Genomic DNA, 22,795 nt, shown 5'->3' on the forward strand with positions numbered 1-22,795 from the left:
TCCCCAAAGTTTGGTTGTGAGTTGTTCCCATTCCAAAGACCTTTCCTCTTGGAAGAGAAAAGAGAAAATCTTGTCTCTCCTTTCCTCTCACTTCACTTCTGCTCTATTATCTCCTCCGTCCAGAATGGCCCCCTGACTCAGATGGGTGTAGATCCAAAGATGGCAAGAACTGCCAGCAATTCTGAGATAATAATACGGATGGATCAGGAAAACGTGAAAACCTTTATCCCGCCACATTAAAAAACATTGCGCTTCCAGTGTATTCAGAGTCTCAGTGTAGAAACACAAATGATAGAGAAATTGAATTACACTCAAGTTTTTCTTTCCTGCTTTCCTGTTTTATTCTAATTCTCCAAGTTAACATGATAAACTATTTGTTAGGTACGCTTTCAGACATTTTCTACCCAGGCACACTTTTCTTTTTTTCACATAAGAGTGTGAACTAGGTCACTTTCAACATGCTGTGATTCTGTGATTCACTGTCTCCCACCGAGTCATCCACTGATAAAGTCATCTGTTTCATGGAGAAATATTTCCAATAGCTAATAGCCAATGTCTGTGGAGTGCTTACTCTGTGTCGGTTTCTTGTAACTACTTTACAGATCATTTGTACAACGTACCCATGGACCAGGTACAATTATGACCCCCAAGTGACAGATAAGTGCAGATAAGTACAAATAAATACAGAGGCCAAGTGACTTGCCCAAGACACTGGAGCAAATCAAAATCCATGCCTCTGTAATCATTTTGCCCTATTGCCTCTGTCTGGGAGGCTTGATGATTTGGCAACTAAAACCTTAAATATCATGTTCCATTTTTATATCTGTGACACAAGCGTGGGGCTGTGATATGGGGTAACTAACCTGACTACTTTTGAAAACACTTATGCACCTGGATGAAAGTAAGCCAGGGACTGCAAGCTATAGATTTAAGGTTTCCTACCAACTTTTAAAAATAGCTTCTTGAATGCAATTTATGTAGTGTCAAGTCTAGGATGTAGTCCAAATAGTAACAGAAAAATGGAGATATGTAGAAAAATACTTAAAGTTGACAAGTATTGGGAGTGTAGTATTTTTGGGGCCAGCGTGTAGACCACAGGAAAACTTGCTGTTTCCATCCCAGAGGGAAGAGCCCTACGTTGCAACTGCCAAGGTCCCTGGGGCAGCAAGTGTGCTCACTGCTTAGTAAAGAAGCATCCTCAGTTTGATAGAATCATATGGGAGCCTTACATTTGGTTAGCAGTTCTACGTTTTTGATGTAATAATATTTTCAGGGTGTGGGAGGGTATCAAGCTCTGAAAATACCCTTGGAGAGATTTGCTTATTAAGTTTGGCTTTTTCAGTCTCCCTACTACTTCTTTACTAAACACCAGGCGGTTTCCTTCACTTTTCAGACCCATGTTGTTTTTCCCTTGTCTAATGAACTTTGAAATACTTTTGGATGAGCTATGAAGTTTGGGAAAAAATAAACATCTCTTTAAAATAAGGAAGATAATAACAATGACAAGTAGAAAAAGCTCTAAAACAGAGAATATCCTCCATTCTAGCCAATGACTGGGACTGGAAGGTTCGTGCTCGCTGTCCAGGACGTAGAAATAAAAGCTGAGGAGGCGCTGAGGCGTCTCCTGGATCTCTATGAGCCTCCATCATTTCTGAAGGGTAGGGTTGACAGATAAAATATAGGCTGTTTAGTTAACTCTGAATGTCAGAGAAACAACAAGTACATTTTTAAGATAAGTATGCCCCAAATAGTTCATAGGATCTACTTATACTAAAAATAATGACTTACTATTCATGTGAAGTTCAAGTTGAACTGGGCATCCTGTACTTATATTTACTAAATCTGACAGCCCTACTGATGATCCACAATGGAGGCAGTTGAGGAGCGGTACATGCTGGCTCTCGGACAGTCAGAAATGGCTTCAGCAGATCCAGGTACAGTATGAAATTCTTTTTGGATGTAGCTCAGAAGCCATGGCCAGCCCTTGACTGCAAGTACTGCCTCGGGTTTCCCTGAGGTGGGGTAAACCTTCCTCTTAATGGCCTTTTGGTAAGTCTGGAAGACCATATCCAAGGGGAGCCCCAAAGTCAGTTTCATCCTCACAACCATGTTTCCAATTCCTGGAATTGGCTGCATGTGACTCACAAGAGCTGAGGAGGTTTGTGGAAATTGGGAGTGTCATAGCTTGAACCCTTTGTAGGTAAAGTTTTGCTGTTGTGAGAGTTTTAACAGGAGCAATGTGAAAGACTCCTGGTCCCCAGGTAGATAGAAACAATCCTGTTCTACTTCTGTGTATGTGACAAGTCTCTAATAGTTCAGAGAGCAAGGATCTGGTCTTAGAAAGACTGATCCAAGCTTGGATGTTTCTGGGGACAAGGCAAGGTCCTGAGTTTCAAGTTCACCTTTTATGGTTGAGGAGACACTAAGGTGGTCAGAAGGGAAATCATGGAGGAGACCTTGGCTTCCTCCATCGTGCAGGCTTGTATATGTGGTTCTATGTAGATTGTGTTTCAAAGGTGGAGCTTGTTTACAACTATGGACATTCTCCGATGTGCTTTTTGGACCTTCATTCCCAGAGCGAGAGCAGTGCCGAGGCTCTAGAAATGCCATGGATATTCTGAGCTGTCAGTGGCATTTCCCAGGTACTGTTGCCTTGGTGCCGCTCCTTGAAATGTCCAAAGGGATTATCATCTGTCTTGTGGCGGGTGCTAGCATTGTGAAAGGGAGCTGCTGCACCTGGCTCAGAGGATTTGGGATGTGGTGGGAGGAGTAGTAGTGCTACGACTATAAATTGTATCACAGCATATCTATTCCATCTTGAGAGTGGGGTTGGGGGGTTCTGAAGGGGGGCTTTTATTGTACTTTTATACATTGTACCCTTGAAACTAATTCAATTTTTTAAAATTAATTAAGTTATTTTGGGCTGCATTGGGTCTTTGTTGCTGCTAGCGGGCGTTCTCTAGTTGCAGTGAGCGGGGGCTACTCTTGGCTGTGGTGCACGGGCTTCTCATTGCAGTGGCTTCTCTTGTTGCGGAGCATGGGCTCCAGGCACGCAGGCTTCCGTAGTTGTGGCACGTGGGCTCGGTAGATGTGGCACACGGGCTCTAGAGCGCAGGCTCAGTAGTTGTGGCGCGCGGGCTGAGTTACTCCGTGGCACGTGGGATCTTCCCAGACCAGGGCTCGAACCCATGTCCCCTGCATTCGCAGGCATATTCTTAACCACTGCTCCACCAGGGAAGCCCAATAATTCAGTTTTTTATAAAGAGAAGATTCCTAATAGTATTCCAAATTTTTAAAAATATGTAGTTGGATAACACTATGAAAAATTAACTGATATATTCTTTTATTATTTCTCTTTGCTCCCTGGATTTTTGTCCCCATCCAGTCAGCTAGGCACTCTGAGTTCACTGCATTAGGAAGGTAAAGACTCAGCAGAAATGAGGGAGAAAAAAAGAAAATTCTCAGCTTTGGAATGTTCACAACGGAGGCCACAGTAGAACAGGTGAGAATTCTGTGAACAAAAACTAAATGTCGTCTCAAATGCAAAACAGTATTCTCTGCACTGGGAGGCAGGAGAGGGAGGGAGGGAAGGACTGAAGGAGAGAGATCAGTGTGGCCAGGGACATGGAGACTGTGCTTGAGGACGATAGGCCCAGGAAGAGAATCAGAATCTGGAGAAGATTCAGCCTGCACGTGATCATTGCCTCCAGCCAGCACCCTCATCTCAGACGTTGGGAAATTCAGAGAGAGAGTGGGAGTACGTCAGGAGGGCCACGCGCATAGTCTGTGTGGCAGGGGTTGTGGCCATTCCCTATTTGTGAGGAGTCCCCAGCAATTTGCAGGCCTCTTCTGGAAAATGCTGGCCGACGTCTCTAGTGCTTATGTGAAAGCTTGTTCACAAACCTTGAAAGATACAGATGTATTTGACAGATAGATGCATAGATAGAAAAATGTAATTAAATAAAAGCTCCAGGAAAGGTTTGGAAAATGCCCTTTAATGCATAGGACGCTTCTATTGTCATATGATGTTAGACTGAGTGCCGGTCCCTTCATCCTCCTTCAGACCACGGCCTTCTGTCTGCTACTCTCCCGAGGGTCCTTTCTTCTCCCTGGAAGGGATAAAACAAATGAGGTAGAACAGGAAGAGACAAGAAGCACTCCAAGCTCTGCTGGTCAGGGTTACCCTCCAGCGTTGCCTTAATGCTCAGAGCCACACACACCACAGTGAGCTTGGCTCCAGATCAACTACCACGCAACGAAGGTTCTGGAACATTTCCATATCTCAGGGGACCTCATTTCCACGTGACTCTATTTCATATTCCCCTTTGTCACAGAAGGCTAGGTCCAGTGGTCCGGGTGAGATCTCGGCTCAGGCCCAAGGCTCTCAGACCTCAAAGTTCTGGTCCTGCCAGGGCCCCTGTCCTCTCTGGAGACCACTCCTGGCTCTCTCTGCCGAGAAGGCGCTGCTGGCAGTACGTCCTCTAAGAGTTGAGGTCCGTCGTGCAGACCCTGAGAAAACTCCTAGGAAAAGGCTCCACCTTCTTGTTTACGTCAACAGAGCTCAATGCCTTTGGTAGTGCTGGGTGTGTCCCATTTGATGCAACGGCAGAGCCATTAGGTCAACCAGCACATGTGTGCGGCCCCTTCCCTTAGACTCCTCTGGGCCCTCGTGACATAGGCTCAGTAGACTGCCAGCCTCAAGCCTTACCTCTTCCAAGGGACGGCCACACCGTCTTCCAGGATCTTGTGTCCCATGAATCTCAGTTGCTGTTTGGAACTCAAAGGAGAGAAAAGACCCTGCCTGCGGGGTCTCTTTGTGCTGGGGCCTTCCCCCGTGGGCTGCGCTCCCTCATTCTCCTTTTCTTCTTGCTTCTCTTCCTCGTCCTCCTCGTCCTCCTCCTCCTCCTCCTCGTCCTCCTCCTCAGGGGTGCTCTCGGATTCCACATTGCCCATCAGCTGGACCATGGTGAGATGAGAGACACGGCAGCTGAAGCCCTCCAGGATGCCGAACTTCACGTGCTGCTGGAGGATCTCCAAGGCGGGGAAGACCCGGCAGCAGGCCATGCACCTGAAGCCGGTCTCCATGGTCACCATCCAGTCCGCTGTCTTGGCGCTGGGTCTCTCCTCGACGGCAGGTGGCCCTGATGGGCTGCCTGGCTCTGCCCTTTGCTCTTACTCTTTCTCCTCCCCAGTGGGCTCACTGTCAGACAGGAGGCTTTCGGTGGACACATCAGAAGAGGGCTCAGTGGCTACTGCGCACACATCCTCAGGAAGGGTCACTTCTTCTATCCTCAGCTGCTTTTCAGGCAACTCCAAGGGTTTCTTTGTCTTCCAGGAGACAGCGACACCCTTGTTCACTTGTGCCTGCATGTAGTATATTTTCATGCCCCTTTCCTCTTTGTCTGGGTGCAGATAGTTCTTAGAGGGTGAAGAGGGTGAGGAGGAGACACAGTGTGATGGGGGAGCGGTCTCTCCTTCTTCCTGATCCTGGGCTAGGGCTGCTGTAGGCTGGGCAGTGTCTCGATGAAATCTCCGGATTCCTGAAAAAGGAAATTAAAATCATAATAACATGCATGGGCCATGCCGGAAGCTGAGGGAGCAGGTGTGGTAGACGAGAGAGGGACATTGGCACGACATAGCTATGTCGTGAGCTTGGTGTCTGTTGGCCGTAGGACGGAGTGGTGTATCTGGTGTCATCTGTGGGCTTTTCATGTGCGTGGGGGGGATACTGGAGCGGTGTCTGTATACAGGGGTGTGGAGTATGGTGGTGAGGGCTGTGGTATGTGAGGGATGCGGCTGGATGCGTGTACGACGAGGAGTGTGAGTTTGGGAATATCGGTGGTGCATTCCTTGTGGAATGGGGCTGTGGTGCAGGAGGAGAGTACTGTGGAGCACGTGCTGGGGTTGATGTGCACTGAGAAGGGCTGTGCCTGGAGGGCGCGTGTATGTGTGAGCTGTGTGCACCCGAGCTGGATGGTCCTGCTCTCAGGCTGGAGGTGTATGATGCAGAACTCTGTCCTTCTCTGGAAGCAAAGGCAAAGACAAAGCCTACATTTTCCTCTGAAGATGCTTAATCTGGTCCCTCTTCCCTCCACCTCAAGCCCAGACCTTTCCGGCCCCTGCTCCTTGACTTCCCCACCATGGTAGTAGCAGTATTCACACACACACCCAAGACTCAGCTGGCATCCACGCCCTCGGAACAGCTCAGCCATCCTGCCCAGGCTCCTCCACAGAGCCCTCATCACCTCTGATGACCCTGGGTTTCCTCTCAGCCTCCCTGGGATCTGTGTGCCTCCTGCCTCACAGCCAAGCACCCCCTCACCTGAGGAGCCCCGCGCCCTTACCAGCGTAGCTGAGCTTGAGCGGAGTAGAAGTACAGAAGAAGTAGTTAGAGGCAGAGGAGACCTCCCCTGGCCCTGGGCTGCAGCCTTGGGCCACCACAGTGGATCGAAGGTGAGGGGGATCCTCTTGTGACTTCGAGATTCCTGAGGGAGGAATGAAAGGCTCAGGGTGGGTTCATCAGTCCTCTGTCCACAAATATTTACTGAGTGTGTGACACGTGTCAGGTGCAGTGAATACACACAGTTGAGAGTGTGGTTCCCAGTGGATACTCCAGGATTTAATTCCAATCCATACTTATTCTCTCACTGTCTAGTTGGTAATGTAGGCCTCGGTGGTGACTGTGAGTGTGTGGGAAGAGTGAGTGATGTGTATCAGTTAAGTCTGTGGTAAGTGTGGGGTTGGCATGGGGAGCACAGTGCAGATGTGTCTATCTGTGTCTGTGGCCTTTGTGTGCATGGTTTCTGTTCACAAGTCAGGAATTCTGGGACATGTAACTTTTCCTCATTACATGGTGTGGCTTGTATTTATGGTGTGTGTTCATTCATTCAGTCACCAAGATTCAGTAAGCAGCTACTCCTGTGTATCCGGCACTCTTCCATTGTTGTAGTCTTTGGTAACGCTGCACATTCTAGTAGGGGAAGACACACACTAAACAAAACTACAATAAATATATAATACATCAGCTGGTGGTAAGTATATAAGGGTTGCCAGACTTAGCGAACAAGAATACAAGGCACCCAGTTAAATTTCAGTTTCAGATAAACCCAGAATAATTTTTTAGTGTAAGTATTCCCATGCAGTGTTTGGCCTGACTTAGTTTTAGTGTAAGTATGGCCCATACAATATGTGGGACATACTGATACTGAAAAATTACTTGTTGTTTATCTGGAATTCAAATTGAACTGGATAGCCCATATTTTCTCTGGCAATCCTGACCTGGGTTACTGAGACTGTGGTTTACTGTGGTTTGTACAAAGCGGGTCTGGCATTACTCAAGAATGTGTTATAAGTGTGGTGTGTATGACACGTGACTGGTTCTTATAGAGGTATTTAGAGATGGCTGAAGTTAGCTGTGTTTGTGCAAGAGTTGAGGAGATACATATATATATAGTGTGTGTGTGTGTGTGTCCTATATATATAGTGTGTGTGTCTATAAACATATCTCATCTCCAGCGTTTGGTGTTGGAGGAGACGATTGTGATACAGGTGGGTTGTATGAGAACGTAGTACAGAAGGGATGCATGTATATACCTCCATGTGTTGTGTGTGGTTTACTAAGGAAGTTATATGTGGGGTGTGTGATATTTTTGCTGTATCAGAGTGTACATGGTTGTATGAGTTACTGTCTCATGAAACACCCCTAACAAGAATTCTGTATACACTCTTACGTACACCGAGTGTCAGCCAGGTCCTGGCAGGGTGACAAGAACTTTACCACGCAGACTTTATATCTGGTAAGCACTCTAACCCCATTGATCTCGCTCTTCTCTGCACTAACACACACACACACACACACACAGAGTCACACACAGGAACATAGAGCAAAATATTCTGAATGGTCAGGGGCAGTCATTGCCTTCCCCAGCCTGTCCCAGCCACTGCCTGGAAATCTGCCTGCTGTGTAGAGCTCCATTCCCAGGGCCCATCCTACAGTCTCCAGGGCCCTGGGCCCGGTAGGAGCTACTGGGCTCTAATCTGGGGCAGAGGCCTCTAGCTGGAGCTCTGGAGTGACCACCCCTCTGTCTCCCAGGGCAAGCTACTCGCCTACTTTTAATGCACGCAGGCACCACATGGCCCGTGGCTCTCAGAGCTCCCCGCAGGACACTGAGGCCATTTCTCACCCCTGCTCACGCGGTCTCAGTCTCTGGAAAACCCTTCCCTTTCCTTGATCGCCTTTGGGAAATTCTTCCTGTTGAAGGAATAAAACCTCCTTGCTTTCAATATGACACCATCCCTAGACAAACAATCTTCTTTCAAAGTGCATTCCACTTGTCAAGATAGTTTTCAACAGGGCCTTCAACTCATGGGGCTTCTCTTTCCACTTTGGTAAAAGAGGCCAAGCAACTCATGGGTCTCTCTCAGCATCCTTGCATCCTTCACATCCCCCACCTCATGACCCCAGGGAACGATCCAAGAGAATAAGAGAGAAATCGGGGACTGAGAAAAGCTGCACCTCTAGGTCTGTGCAAGCAGGATGCAGCCTGCTGTGAGTCCGACAAAGCTCCAGGCCCGGCAGCCCCAGGAGAGAGTCCCTAGACCAGCGGAGCTGACCTCCCATCTCCCAGGGGGCATCTGGCCGTTCTGTGCCGTCTCACACCACAGGGACCCTCCGGATGGATACGGCAGCATCAGTGAGACAAGGTCTCTCGCTCCCTGCTTCACAGGTGACACGTTCTCAGTCCCCCCCATCCTAGAGAAGGTTTAGTTTGGCAGAAACCCATGTGCCCCAGCATGTTGCCCCCCACATACCTCCTCTGTTCTCGGCAGTTTCCTGGGACTCTTCATTTTCCAGATGTTTCCTCTTTTGTCGCCGTTTCATGGTACCAACTAGAAGTCTCCCTTAGAAGATGCCTCAAGAGATGTCCAACTCCTCGTCTTCCCTACAGGTTGGCCCTTGTTGGCTCTTGGGCAATCCGTTGAAATGATTCAATACAAATAAAAGTAGTCAAGTCTCCTAAATGGCTGAAAAACTTGTACCACTTATTGAAGCAGCAGTACTGCCTAGTGCTCACCAGGGCTGTTAAGTTTACAAGGTTGCCAGGCGCACAGCGGGATTCTGTGACCTCAATGATGACATCAGAGCATTCTGTGGACCTAGGTTGAGCGCAGTCTCTGCAATAGCAAGTTAAGACCTTATATAATTGTTCTATATTGTCATAAGGCATATAAGATCAAAATTATGGTATGAACTCTGGAAGCCAATTTCAAAAACACAACAGTTCTCAGATTATTTTGCATACACAGAAAAATTCATGAGTTTCAACAATTGAAGCTTTATTATTTATGCTGTGCTTTAACTACAGATCCATAATAGGGAGAGGGAAAATCCTGGAGCTAGAAACAAAAGTGGATATACCTACATTGTGGAGGTTTAAAAAAAAAAAGTTGCTCTTGTTGAAAAGGTGCACAAGAGGAGAGAACTGAGCATAATGGCAGAGGACCCTCTGGATGTGGAACCAGTAAGGACAAAGCAGGTTTGGATGGCGTTCCATACGCAGACCAATGGTGGTATTTTTAATATAGTTGGTTAAAGGGCTTTATTTAGCAAGTTACAGTTGACCCTTGAACAATATGGTTTTGAACTGGGCAGGTCCACTTATATGCAGGGTTTTTTTTAATAGTAATTACTACAGTACTACATGATCTGTGGTTGGTTGAACCCATGGTTGCAGAATTGCAGATACAGAGGAACCACGGATATGGAAGTCTGACCATAAGTTATTTATACAGATCTGTCTATCCATCCATCCATCCGTCCACCCATCTGTAGAGAGAGAGAGGGAGTGAGTGCACATGCTAGGTATTTACAGAAGTAGATATGGAAGTGTGAGGATATACAAACACACACATGTGTATGTGATGTATATAAGCATGTATATCCACGTTTCTATTTCAGGGCTGGAGCAAGGAAAGTGTAGAATGATCCTGGAGAAAATTTACTGTGCCAGAAAGTAGGAAAGAGTGGCGGGATGTGTAAAAAGATCCAGCTTGAAGAGACTCACACTGGGTAAATCTGAGCAATTTGGCCATAAAATAAACAATTATCATACAGAATATGAATAAAAAAAGAGGAAGGGAGGGAAGGAAGGGCTCTCATAATAGAATGCCAAACCATAAATATATAGAAGGAATGATGTAATGTAAAAATCCTTATTTACAACCATCATAGTAATGATAGGTTCTGGCAAGAGTAATCAATGAATTATAAAACTACTGGTTGAAAGTTTACAAGGAGCAGGATGCTACAAAACCCAAAGTATCTCTCCACAAAGTATTAATCACAACAAGAAATACAGTAGGTATAAATTTGGTGAACACTACCTTAGCCAAGAGATGAACATGATCAATAACAGAACAAACGAACGTTTTAGATCTCTGGGGTATGCTATACTGAGAAGGACGCAACGTTGCTTCAGTACTATTACTGACAGAAATAAAGAACCAGATCTTATCGCAAGGAAGCATCCACGTTGAGAGTCTCCTGTTTCACAGTTATGACCACAGGGAGCATAACTGGCCAAAGGTCCCAGCTGCTGCTCTTAAACCCATCACCAGGTTTGCCTGGAGGCCGGCCTTGCCCCTGATTGCTCCTAGTCAGCACAGCAGGGATCCTAAGGCAGGCCATTTCTTGGAGACCAGGATTCCTCTGTCCAGTGACCTTTTTTCAAGGACTCTGACAGCCTTGAAGGAGTTTACGTGGATGACAAGGCAGTCTCGGATGATCTACCAAATCTTTCTTCCAAATCTTCACTCAGGGTCAGACTTGCACTATGAGCTGATAGCTCCGCCAGCCTTCCAGAGCTCCCTGCCATTTCCTCTCCGATGTTTTCCCTAATGAAAGATTTGTTCATTAAAGTCTTTCTCAGCACTTTGCCGTCTAGTTCTTGGAGGACCAGGACAAACCCCAAGCCCTAGAAGCATCCCTTTTTGGCTCTTTCTAGTAACCTTCCTTTCCATATGGTAGCCACTAATTTGTAATGGTGTAGATTCACTTAGCCTATTTTGTACTTGATATAAATGGAGTCGTGTAACAGGTGCTATTTTGTGTTGGCTTCATTTGCTCCACAGTATATCCATGACATTTATCCATATTGTTGGGAGTGGATACCTTTGATTCATTTTCATTGGTGGATATTATTGCAGTGTGTAAACATATCAAAATCTATTTATTAATCCCATTATTGGTGGGTATTGGGTACTTCCCCATTCTTGGCTATCACAGTTAGTGGTGACGTGAGCAATCTAGAATGTGCCTTGTGCACTTGTTTGAGGGATATTTCTATGGGTGGAGCCAAAGGGTTCTAGGGTATATGTTCAACTTTGGTAGATACAGTTGACCCTTGAAGAATGCATGGGCATGAGGGATGCATCTGAGTCTTTTATTCCATAGATGTTTTTAAAATATCTCTCACTTTTGGCCCAAGAGTGCTGCGTTTGGGTTTACAGTGTTTCTTAACTTTAAAATAGTCCAATTTTTCAATTTTTTCTTTCACAGTTGGTGACTTTTTTGGTCTTAAGAAATTCTTCCTACTCCAAGGCAAAAAGGCTGTTATCTTACGTTCCTTTCCTAAAGCATCATTGTTTACTTTTCAAATTTAAGTCTGCAGATCTTCTGCAATTTATATTTTTATATCCTATGCAGTAATGATTAATATTTTTCCCATATGGATATCCAGCTGACTGAGAACCAATAGTTGACCCTTGGACAACATGGGTTTAAACTACACAAGTGCACTTATACGAGGATTTTTTTTAATAGTAAATACTGCACTACTACACGATCCAAGGTTGGTTCAATCCTCAGATGCAGAATTGCCGATTATGGAGAAACCATGTACGTACAGAGGACTGGCTATAAGTTATACTTGGATTTTCAGCTTAGCAGAGGGTTGGCACCCCTAACCCCCTTGAACCCTAGTTCAAGGATCAACTGTATTAACAAGAGTTCTTTCCCCTCTCTGCTGCAGTGTTTTCTTTTCTTTCTTTTTTCTTTTGGCCGTGCTGCGTGGCTTGCGGGATCTCAGTTCCCTGACCAGGGATTGAACCAGGGTCACCACAGTGAAAGCGCCAAATCCTTACCACTAGACCACCAGGGAACTCCCTGCAGTGTTTTCTTTTTACACGTTGTTATAATGTCTGTTTCAACATGGATTTTGATGTCTATTATCTTGTCTATCCTTGAGCGAACACCAGACTATCTTATATTGTAGATTTATAGTAAGATTTAATGTGACTAATATCTTTCTTTTCATTCTTCTTTCAGATTGTCCCAGCTCTTCTTTTGTTTTTTATTTTTATGTTTTTTTAGATGTTGGGGGTAGGAGTTTATGTATTTATTTTTGCTGTGTTGGGTCTTCGTTTCTGTGCGAGGGCTTTCTTTAGTTGTGGCAAGCGGGGGCCACTCTTCATCGTGGTGCGTGGGCCTCACTATCACGGCCTCTTGTTGGGGAGCACAGGCTCCAGACGCGCAGGCTCACTACGTGGCTCACGGGCCTAGTTGCTCCGTGGCATGTGGGATCTTCCCAGACCAGGGCTCAAACCCGTGTCCCCTGCATTAGCAGGCAGATTCTCAACCACTGCGCCACCAGGGAAGCCCCCAGCTCTTCTTGTAGCTCTTTGCTTTCCCACATAATATTTGTAAACATCTCATCAATTTCCAAGGGGAAAAAATGCTGGTGTTTTTATTGGGGTTTGACTGAGCCTATAGATCATTTTGAGGATTACTGATATCTTTGTAATATTGAATCTTCAAGCCATGAATATCACTATTTTTAAGAATTTCTCTTGGAGAAAAATAAAAGTGGATCCCATGTAATAAAATGTACATAAATAGACTCCAAAATATTTAAAGGACCTACATGTGAAAGATAAGTCTAGAAAGTTAATTTTTAAAAGGTAGAAATATATTTTTTCACCTGAGGAGTTTCAGAAGCACAGATATTAAGAAATTATTGGTTTATTATCTTATAATTAAAGATTTCTATTCCATGAAGAACACAATAGAAAAATTTTAGAAACACGTGCCCAATTAGGAAAGGATACTTGTAATTGGTAAAACTGAAAAGGTATTAATAATCAGAATATGTAATAGAAATGAGGAAGAAAAAGATAGCATCCACATTAGAAAATGGGGCAAAAGTTTTAAGTAGACATTTATAGATGAAGCTACCAAGCATTTGAAAAAAAGATCAAACTTATTAGAAATCAGAGAAATTTAACTAAAACAAGATACTACTGTACACTTAATACACTAGCAAAACGGTGATGAGTCGTCCAAATGAAGGTAAGTGGTTGCACAAAAACCTGACGTGCAACTCTTTGGTAATCTGGACTGGTGGAGCCGTTCAGGAAGTCAATCTGGCTATATTATTAAAGTATACACATTTGCTATGAAATAATTTCACTCGGGTATGTATTCCAAAGAAATTCTCAGATACGTCTATAAACAAATGTAAGAAGATGTTTACTTGATTGTCATTGGCATGGCAGTTGGAAGAGTACAGGTAAAATGTGGGTGCAGAAAATGGAACTCTATGAAACAAATTAGATAGATGGGTGAATGTTTTTTTTTGTTTGTTTGTTTTTCTGCGGTACGTGGGCCTCTCACTGTTGTGGCCTCTCCCGCTGCGGAGCACAGGCTCCGGACGTGCAGGCTCAGCAGCCATGGCTCACGGGCCCAGCCGCTCCGCGGCACGTGGGATTTTCCCAGACTGGGGCATGAACCCGCGTCCCCTGCATCGGCAGGCAGACTCTCAACCACTGTGCCACCAGGGAAGCCCGGATGGGTGAATCTTAAAAATATACTCCTGAATGAAGGAAATAAACACCAGAATGAATTTTATGACACAATATTATTTATATGAATTGAAAATATACACAAGTGCACATTGTGCACAAGAACACACCCAAAAGAAAACACATCAAACAAATTAGAATGGTAGCTTACGGGGTAGAGAAGGGAGTGGAGGGTGCCATAGGGAACAGGAGGTGAATAAATAAAACTTAATCATGTTACCGTATTTCATCATGCTATATCCAAGATTTCACTTTACTTGTAGTGGAAAGAAATCCTGTGTGCTATGTTGGCTTAAGTCAGGAATAGTTCTTGGAGGATATTTTCCTGAAAGAATTTGGAACAAATTTTTGAAAAAATCTTTGTTTATACTATGGATGATCTTTTTTTGTTTGTTTTGTTTTTTTCTTTAATTTCTGTTTTGTGGGTGTGTGTGGGATCTACTTTATTTTGTATTTCATTAATCTGATCTTATATTTTTCCATCTGCCTTCTTCAGTTTTATTATTCATTTATTAACTTCCTGAAATGGATGTTTTCTGAATCAATTTTCAACTTCCTTTTTACTTTGTTTTTTTTTGTTTTGTTTTGTTTTTGTTTTCCTTGCTGTACGCGGGCCTCTCACTGTTGTGGCCTCTCCCGTTGCGGAGCACAGGCTCCGGACGCGCAGGCTCAGCGGCCATGGCTCACGGGCCCAGCCGCTCTGCGGCATGTGGGATCTTCCCGGACCAGGGCACGAACCCGTGTCCCCTGCATCGGCAGGCGGACTCTCAACCACTGCGCCACCAGGGAAGCCCCCCTTTCTACTTTAATATATGCTTTTAAGGCTCAACATTTCCCTCTATGTATGTGTTCAAATCTCCAGATCCAATTATGAATTTGAATGTTTCTCTTCATGGTTCTGTCAATTTTTGCTTTATAAAGTATCAGCTGAAGTTATTAGTTTCTGATAATTGGAAACTTTTATGACTGTGAAGTGTCCCTCCGTATGTCAAGTAATGCTTTTTCCTTCCCCTTAAAGTTCACTTGGTCAAATAGCAATGTCACAGATTTTATAATTACAGAAATAACTCGAGACCTAGGATGTTGATGTCTGTCTCTAGAAAGGATTTTCCCTTGCTTCTGCACGGGTTGTAAGATGCTAACAAAACACGTTCACCTTTACACAATCTCAGGGAATGAGGTGTTTTGGCGTTTGGCTTCAGTCCCTGCCAAAGAAAGCCCAGTTTCCTTCTCCCCTTATTCCAATGGTGAAACTCTTTGGGGTTTACCAGGAAGCCTTCGTGGCTGGTAATGCTTTTATGTCGCTTAGCCTCTTGAAGACGTCCAAAATTCTACTGAGTTTGTACGCCTTTCAATGAACAGAATCTACACTCTTCTGAAGCCTACACAGTAGAACGGCAAGACTGCCCGAGACCTTCTCAGGGATTCCGGAAAGTGAAAACCAGAGTGAAAACATGTAGTCCAGAGCTGGTGCCGGTAGACACCCCCGCACCCACCCTTGCATTCTGGGACATGTAGTCCAGAGCTCGTAAACTCGTGTAGTCCCATATACTGCAGCTACAGTAACGCCTCGCTGTAAAGGTTTGCCCGCGGAATTCTGGGAAATGTGGTCCAGGAGTTCCGGGTTAGTCGCAGGCACTTCCGCCCCAGGAGGACACGTAGCAGCCATGTTTTGCGTGATGGCGGTGTTTCAGGTCCGCTCTTCACGACCCATTCAAGCTTCCCCGACATGCGCCTGGGGCCAACGTTTGCAGACCTTTCATTTGGGGAGAAAGAGGAGGGGCGGCTAAAAGCGGAGGTTTGAGGGCCTGGAGTGGTGATGTACGTCCCGCGGGCGGAGCTTCTTTGCGTTTGGTAACGTACCCGGGATGGGGTGGGCTCAGGTCGTGCCTCCTGGGGTTTGAGGGTCTCCCCGGTTTTCTTCACCCCTAACCTGACCCCGTCCCCCACCTATGAGCTAGCCCTACCGCTTCATACGGCGTCACACTGGGTGAGTTGCTTAACTCCTCTGTGCCTCCGTTGCTGTTCGGTAAAAGGGGGGAGAAAGGAATGCCTTGTTAACATAGTGTTGTGAGAAGAAACGAGATAGCACAAGTAAAAGGTCTACAACTGCCTGATACGTTGTTGGTATTAATACTACGCTAATTCGGGAGGCACCCATTTCGCAGCGGGATTCTGTGAGCCCAGGAAGCTGAATTGTCCTGGACTCCTGGCCTGTTTTGGAAGGAGAGGACTTCTAGCTGGTACGGGGGCGGAAGGGGGTGCGGTATGAATTAGTGGGGATGGAAACAACAGCCCTGGTATTTCACAGTCTCCTTTCCTTCCCCAGCCCTGGCTTCTCAAAAAGCACTGCACGGAGGAAGAGGCAACAGAGCCCCACGTGAGTAGGACTTGGCATTCTTCTACTTAAGATATTCCTATAAATTGTAGAACGTATGGGACATGGGTAACGATGATAACTGAGCCTTGGTCACTAATTTCCATTCTAAAAGCTTTATGCACATGACCACATTTCCATCAGGCAGTGGCTCTGTGAATTGGTACTGCTGTTTTCTCTACTTTAAGGCTGAGGAGCTGGGGGCAGGGAACACAACCCTGTTGGCCCATCCTCACCCCGATGGTAGGAGGCAGAGCTGGGGTTGGGACCCAGGCAGTTTGAGTCCAGCAGCTGAGTTTGCTAATCCCTTTGGTATATTCTCTTTGAGCATAGGGTACTGGCTAGAATCATATCATGAAAGTAGGTTGGGACTTAATTGTGGGGACCTTGAGAGCAAGGTTTAGGCTATTTTATGAGTTTTTAAGATAGTTTTCTCAACTGGGTCATTTATTTTATTTCAAATAATATGTATATCATAGAAGCAGCATAATCATTATGGAAAAATGCAGATATATACATAAAGAAAAATTTTAATTATCTATAACTTTAGGATGTAAAGATAGCAGTTGTTAATGTTTTAGTGCCTTTTTGTCTGGTTACTCTTTGTGTATGTTTCTGTGTAGTGGAGGCTGTTTTTTGTGGGACTGATGTTCCACTGCAGTGCTACTCAAATTGTGGTCCACAAACCAGCGGCACTGGCATCACTTGGATAGAAATGCCCAGCCTTGAGCCCCATTCGAGACCTTCTGATTTATAATTTCTGCGTAGGGGGCCCAGGAGGCTGCATTCCAACAAGATCCCGCAGTAATTCACATGCACGTGAAAATTCGAGAAGCTCAAGAGAGGGTCTTTTCTGGAAACTGAGGCCGAGGAAATTGACCCTGCTGGATGTCACAGATAAAACTGAGCTGGATTCACCAAAGCCCTACTTAGTCCAATGATTTTATTCCCCCACTAATTATTGTCAACTGTCAGGGCCCCTTTCAGAATCCTGAGTTGAGCAGAAGACAGCTAGCAAGTGTAGAGTCAAAATGGAGGTCGTTAGAAGTTGTGAAGATGTCTCTCTCCCAAGCTTTGGGGAGTGGAATCATTGCCATCTTTTGTACTAGATCGAACCCGGGCCCCCTGCATTGGGAATGTGGAGTCTTATCCACTGCACCACCAGGGAAGTCTCCCATTTATTTCTTAAACTTTCCTATATTTATGATGATATAATTACAATTCAGATTCCTGTCTTTTTTCATTTGAATTAGGTATGGACTGTCAAACTATTTTTTATTGTTGTTGCAGAATCCTGGCTTTTATTAGTTCTCTTTACCTCTGTGCATAATTGTCAAAAGGGTACTTCCTGTCTAAAAAGAAACTTAACGTATTTTTATACCTTTTGTAAAAAGTTGTCCATGTCAATTTAAATATTATTGTTGCAGTCACAAAATCTTTAGGAAGACAAGCAGAGATTTTCAGAAGTCTAAAGACTCTCACATAACAGGGCAACAACGTATGACCTCCACATGTCTGACAGTCTTCTGTTGGTAGAAATCACATCTCTAAGGATAATTTCTAACTAAAATATCATCTGCTTTACCGCAGTTGCTAAGAAATAAGAAACCCTGACAGTGGTGTTCTCAGAGCTTCCTACCTTATGACGATCTCACGAGGTGGATGCCCGTGTTCTCCCCTACTGGCAGAGGACAGAACTGAGGCGAAGGGATGTGCATAATTTGCCCAGGGTGACACTGCTAGTGAATGGCGTAGCCTGATCAGAGCCCATGCCTATTGACTCCAAAACCTACTCTGACTTACATGGTCTCTGTTTACACCATACCCAGAATAAGAATGACCCCTGTGGAAGCTGCAGGCACACTGTGAGGGGGCCACTGTGTATGAATGGGCAGGTCATTCCTCACACAGCCACTGAGGGGGTTCACGGGGGCATCTGGTATCTGCGTGGGGCTCTGCTCATCAAGCATAATCAGCTGTAGCCACCCCGAGGACTGGGAGCCTTGGTAATTCACAATGAGCACCACGTGGGTTAGTGACTTCTTTTTCTTTAAACCAGTTTCCAGTTTGACTTCTTCTTTCCCTGTCTGTCTTGCTAGGACTCTGCACTGCCCCAGAAGGAGAGAGAAAATGAGCACATTCCAGGTGAGTAGAGCTTGCCTTTCTTGCTGTTAAAAACGCCACTTTTGTACTCAGGTTGGACACAGGTTTTCCTCTTTTTTTTTTCTTTTTCTTTTTTTTTTTTGATTGGAGTATAGTTGATTTACAATGTATTAATTTCAGGTGTACAGCAAAGTGATTCAGTTATACATATATATACATATATTTTCAGATTCTTTTCCCTTATAGGTTATTACGAAATATTGGGTATAGTTCCATATGGGTTTTCTCTTTCAAGGAGAGTCTAAGCATATGAGGACCTGAGTGTGCCATGTGTGCTTTTTTTAAAATTCCTGTTAAATTTAATTGGTTTCGGTTTTAATTTTTGTTTTATTTCATCATTTTTTTATTTTACAAGTAAAAGAAAAATTAAGGGAAATGAAGGACATCTTCCAGTCTACTGCTTACCTGCTTACAAATTAGCTGCTTTTATATTTCTGTAATCTCTTCATCATATGTATTCATGGATGCGTATTTGTATTTATAACATAGATACAGTTTTAAATTGTTTTTTTCATTTAATACTAGCTAACATTCACTTTTAATTGCTTTATCATGTTCCTGCAAACTTAGGCACCTATTTTTTTTTTTTTTTCCCGGTATGCGGGCCTCTCACTGTTGTGGCCTCTCCCGTTGCGGGGCACAGGCTCCGGAGGCGCAGGCTCAGCGGCCACGGCTCACGGGCCCAGCTGCTCTGCGGCATGTGGGATCTTCCCGGACCGGGGCACGAACCCGTGTCCCCTGCATCGGCAGGCGGACTCTCGACCACTGCGCCACCAGGGAAGCCCTGCACCTATTTTTTAAACTATTCTTTATTCACAGACATTGAGTTGAAAGACTTCTCCTGTTTTCGGAGCACTACAGTGACAGTGTTCCTGATTTAACCTTGTTCTCAAAATATCTGTTCTGAAGAATATTGCCCCTTTTTGCCCTTAACATAGTAGGTTTAGGTATTCAGAATTTAAGAGGTATGTTTTCCATGTGGTGCCTTGGATGTTTTTTGGTAGAATATCCAAATACGGCAGAGCACAGCAGGATCAAACTGCTGCTTCACGCAGAAAAAATAATGTATGGTTAGAAGTTTTCTCACGACCAGAGTTAGATTCAGTCTTCCCCATGCTTGAGTCAGACCCTTTGTGTATTTTATTTACTGGTTTGTTTCTTTTTCCATCTTCTATTTTTTTCTAATCAGAGTAATACATGACCTTAGTTTAAAAAGTCCAGTGGTACTTAAAGCACTTGTCACTGCATAGACAGCTCAGAACAATTGTATAAAGAGGTGCTTGGTTTCATCTTTGTTTTAAATATAAAGAATAGGGGTTGTGAAAAAAGGAGGAACCAACTCAGACTCACCCAGAAAACCAAGGGTCTGGAGTCAGAGTATTGCATTCAAGCGAAAGACAAAAACGGGGAAAGAGAGAGTTTTCATTCAGAGACCTGGCATGGCCTTTTGGTTAGTTTCCACAGATAACACTCCTTCTCAGCTGGTTCCCACCTCAATGAGAAAGCAGGTGCCATCAAATACTGCCAGGACTGCATTGGTAACTGTTTCTGGGGCACTTGGCAATAATAATTAAACAGTGAAAGCTTTTTAGTTCAGGATCCAGGGGTTAGAATTCTAGGGAGTTTACTTATGAGTTGTCTGAGAGCCCCAGGTAAATACACAAAGCTTTCTCTTTCATAGCTGCACGTCCGGTGAGGCTGAGGAAAGTCAGTGTGTGGCATTGGCAGGATGGAAGGAGGGGGTGCTGGGAAGTCTGCACACCTCACAGGAGCCGGAGCAACTTCCCATCCTCCTCGTCTCCTCGGGGCTGCCCCTCTTCCACTGGCCACTGGGTATAAGATTGAGGTGGTGGTGTTTGTCGTAGGAGGCGGTGACCTTCAAGGACGTGGCCGTGGCCTTCACAGAGGAGGAGCTGGGGCTGCTGGACTCGGCCCAGAGGAAGCTGTACCAGGATGTGATGGTGGAAAACTTCCGGAACCTGGTCTCAGTGGGTGAGGACAGCCTTTCTCTGCGAGTGTCTTTGTGACCTTGGTGTTTCAAGGCTTTGGGCCTCTTGAGGTGGTTCCCTGAGTTTGGGGACCAGACTTTTGCAATTCCTGTGGGACACGAGAGGATGCCTCTGGTCTTTCCAAACAGTGTGTTTCAGGTCCTTTTCAATTATTCTGTAAAAGAACTGTAAATCGACAGTATCTTGCTGTACCTTGTGTATTCTTTTTCAGATTTCCCTCCCTGCCATTAGTGGATCATAAAGCCAATTTATTGAGCCCTACGTGTGATTTTTTAATGAAATAAAAAAGTATAGAAAATATCAGAGTTTCTTAGGAAGAGTACAACACATTGCAGCAGAAACTCTGGGCGATGGCATGAGTGGTGTGAGAGCCAGTGGGAACAGATTTCATGAAAAGAGACATTGGTTAGATATAGGTCATTCAAGCTTCGTTTTAGTAATGTATACTTTTCTACCTGTGTATCTAGGTTGTGAAATAAATGCTGTTTCTTCAGTGGGTCGTGATACAAAGTTTGAAAAACACAGCTTTCAATACCTTGAATATGCAGTTGGAACTCAAATTTCTAGTAAACTTTCGCTCTAGCCCGTTCATGTTAACTTGTGACTTTGCATGTTCTCATTCTTCAAACGAGATACAAAACATATAGAAAGAGAAGAGAGGCTTTGGTTGATGAATTCAGCAACGCAGATAGAAATTTAGGTGAGAACCAAGCAGTCGTGAGTTCCTGTGGTTAGCTGTCTGTCTGTTTTGCTTCTCACCAGCCCTGTGCTGTCCATCACCTGGTCCCAGTTGGAAATCTCTTTCCAGGATTATTGCATAGTCTTTGTACTGGTCACCTGTTGCCACCCTTCTCCTCCCACAGTTTGTTCTTTAGGTGGCAAAGTGATCTTTTGTAACTTTAAGTCAGGTTATGTTCTTGTTTCAAAATTCTCTTGTGGCTTCTTTTACTTAGAATAAAAACCACTTAAAGTGGCTTCTAGAGCCTTCTGTGGGCTGCTGTTCGTTCTCCACCACCTCCCTGAATACACCACCTCTCCTCCCTCTTACCCTATCTTTTCCAGACCTGCAAAGGATGCTTCTGCCACAGAGCCTTTTCCTTGTCCTTCTCTCTGCCTGGAATGCTCTTTCACCTGTAATCTTTTAGGCCTCTACTTCTTTCAGTCAGTCACCTTAAAGATGAGGAGGTGGCTGTCCTCTGACCACCCTATGGAAAATACAGTCCTCTCTTTCTTACTCTCTCTGCCCTGCCTTGTTTTGTCTCTAAGCGTTTCACTCATGTACATTTTGTTCACCTGTTTCTCGCCTCTCTTTCTTCCACTGGAGGGTAATCCAGGAGTGCAGGAGGAATTTGGTCTGTTATATGTTTATTGCTCACTAGCCTCAGTGCTTAGCATAGTCTTGGTACATGACAGGAACTCTTAAATATTTCTTGAATAAACGAATGAGTTAATGGATAGAGAAATTAGCCTTCCATGAAAATAGCTAGTAGGCGGTGAACAAATCCGAGTGAATAAGGGATATTGCTAAATGTTTTTTTGTCTTCAAATGAATTCCTAGCCTAATTCTAACTTCTCAGGTGCCCATGATGTGTGTATGTGTGTGTTTGCCTTTCTGTACAAGTTGGCCCTCATCAACTTGCACAAAAAATATGTATAGAACCTGTAATTATAACCAAACTGAGTAAAATGCTTTCCCTGTGACTTTCCTTGAGCTCTTAGTAGCAGAGCAAATTCATTTGGGGGAGGAAATACTGTTTTGAATGAGGATTCTTATGTCTACTTCTTAGGTAACCCTCCCATAGAAGGAAAGAAATTTCTGTTTCCTTATCCCTTATACCAGGGGAGAACAGGTCTCAGAAAACAGGCAGCTGGTGAGTTAGCCTTTCCCTTAAAAGATTTGCCCCGCTGCGTCCCATTTGCCTCCTCCAAAGCCCACCTCACTAATAAGAAATCGATCTTTGTTAGCTCTACAAACATTTTGTGTGTGTGTGTGTGCATTTGTATGTATCTTGTAGAAGGCATTTTAGATAATGTCACCTTGGGTGCTTTGATCATTCTTTAATAGTTTCTAGTCTGTTTCTTCTCAACACTTATCACAGGCTATGGAAGTTATTCCCAGCTCACTCATAAACCCCATTCTTCACTTTGGAACTCATTCTTGTTAAAGACCAATGTATCTGTGTCCAAAAATTTTCCATGCTGTTTTTAAAGAGACAGCATTCTTCCCTAGCCTCTACATTTTGACTCCTGCTTGGCAGGGGGAGTGGAGGAACATATTAGGCAGCACAAATGCCTCAGAAGGATCCAGTGCATAGGTCTTCATGCTTTTTTTTAACCCCACTGATTCTTAGACCCTTTTTTAAAATTAATTAATTTTTGGTTGCATTGG

At 44.5% G+C, this 22,795-nt stretch overlaps 1 protein-coding gene and 1 pseudogene across 2 annotated transcripts in view; one reads left to right on the forward strand and one right to left on the reverse strand.

The window, feature by feature from the left end:
• LOC308609827 (uncharacterized protein) overlaps positions 1-22,795 on the forward strand; it is a gene marked incomplete at its 5' end in the record, with an annotated part of 123,908 nt that overhangs the window by 28,731 nt on the left and 72,382 nt on the right. Inside the window, 3 exons of the mRNA XM_081259123.1 lie at positions 16,187-16,237; positions 18,334-18,379; positions 20,263-20,389. Coding sequence (XP_081115249.1) covers positions 16,187-16,237; positions 18,334-18,379; positions 20,263-20,389 — 224 coding nt within the window. The remainder of the gene's footprint in view (positions 1-16,186; positions 16,238-18,333; positions 18,380-20,262; positions 20,390-22,795) is intronic.
• On the reverse strand, positions 4,697-15,371 carry LOC308609823 (protein FAM170A-like; annotated as a pseudogene). Its single transcript has 2 exons — positions 15,354-15,371; positions 4,697-5,508 (listed from the first exon to the last, which is right to left on the reverse strand). The product of its transcript is annotated as a protein FAM170A-like (transcript).

Source organism: Mesoplodon bidens (assembly GCF_964165515.1).
Source record: "Mesoplodon bidens genome assembly, contig: HAP1_SCAFFOLD_608, whole genome shotgun sequence".
In the NCBI taxonomy this organism is placed as follows: domain Eukaryota; kingdom Metazoa; phylum Chordata; class Mammalia; order Artiodactyla; family Ziphiidae; genus Mesoplodon; species Mesoplodon bidens.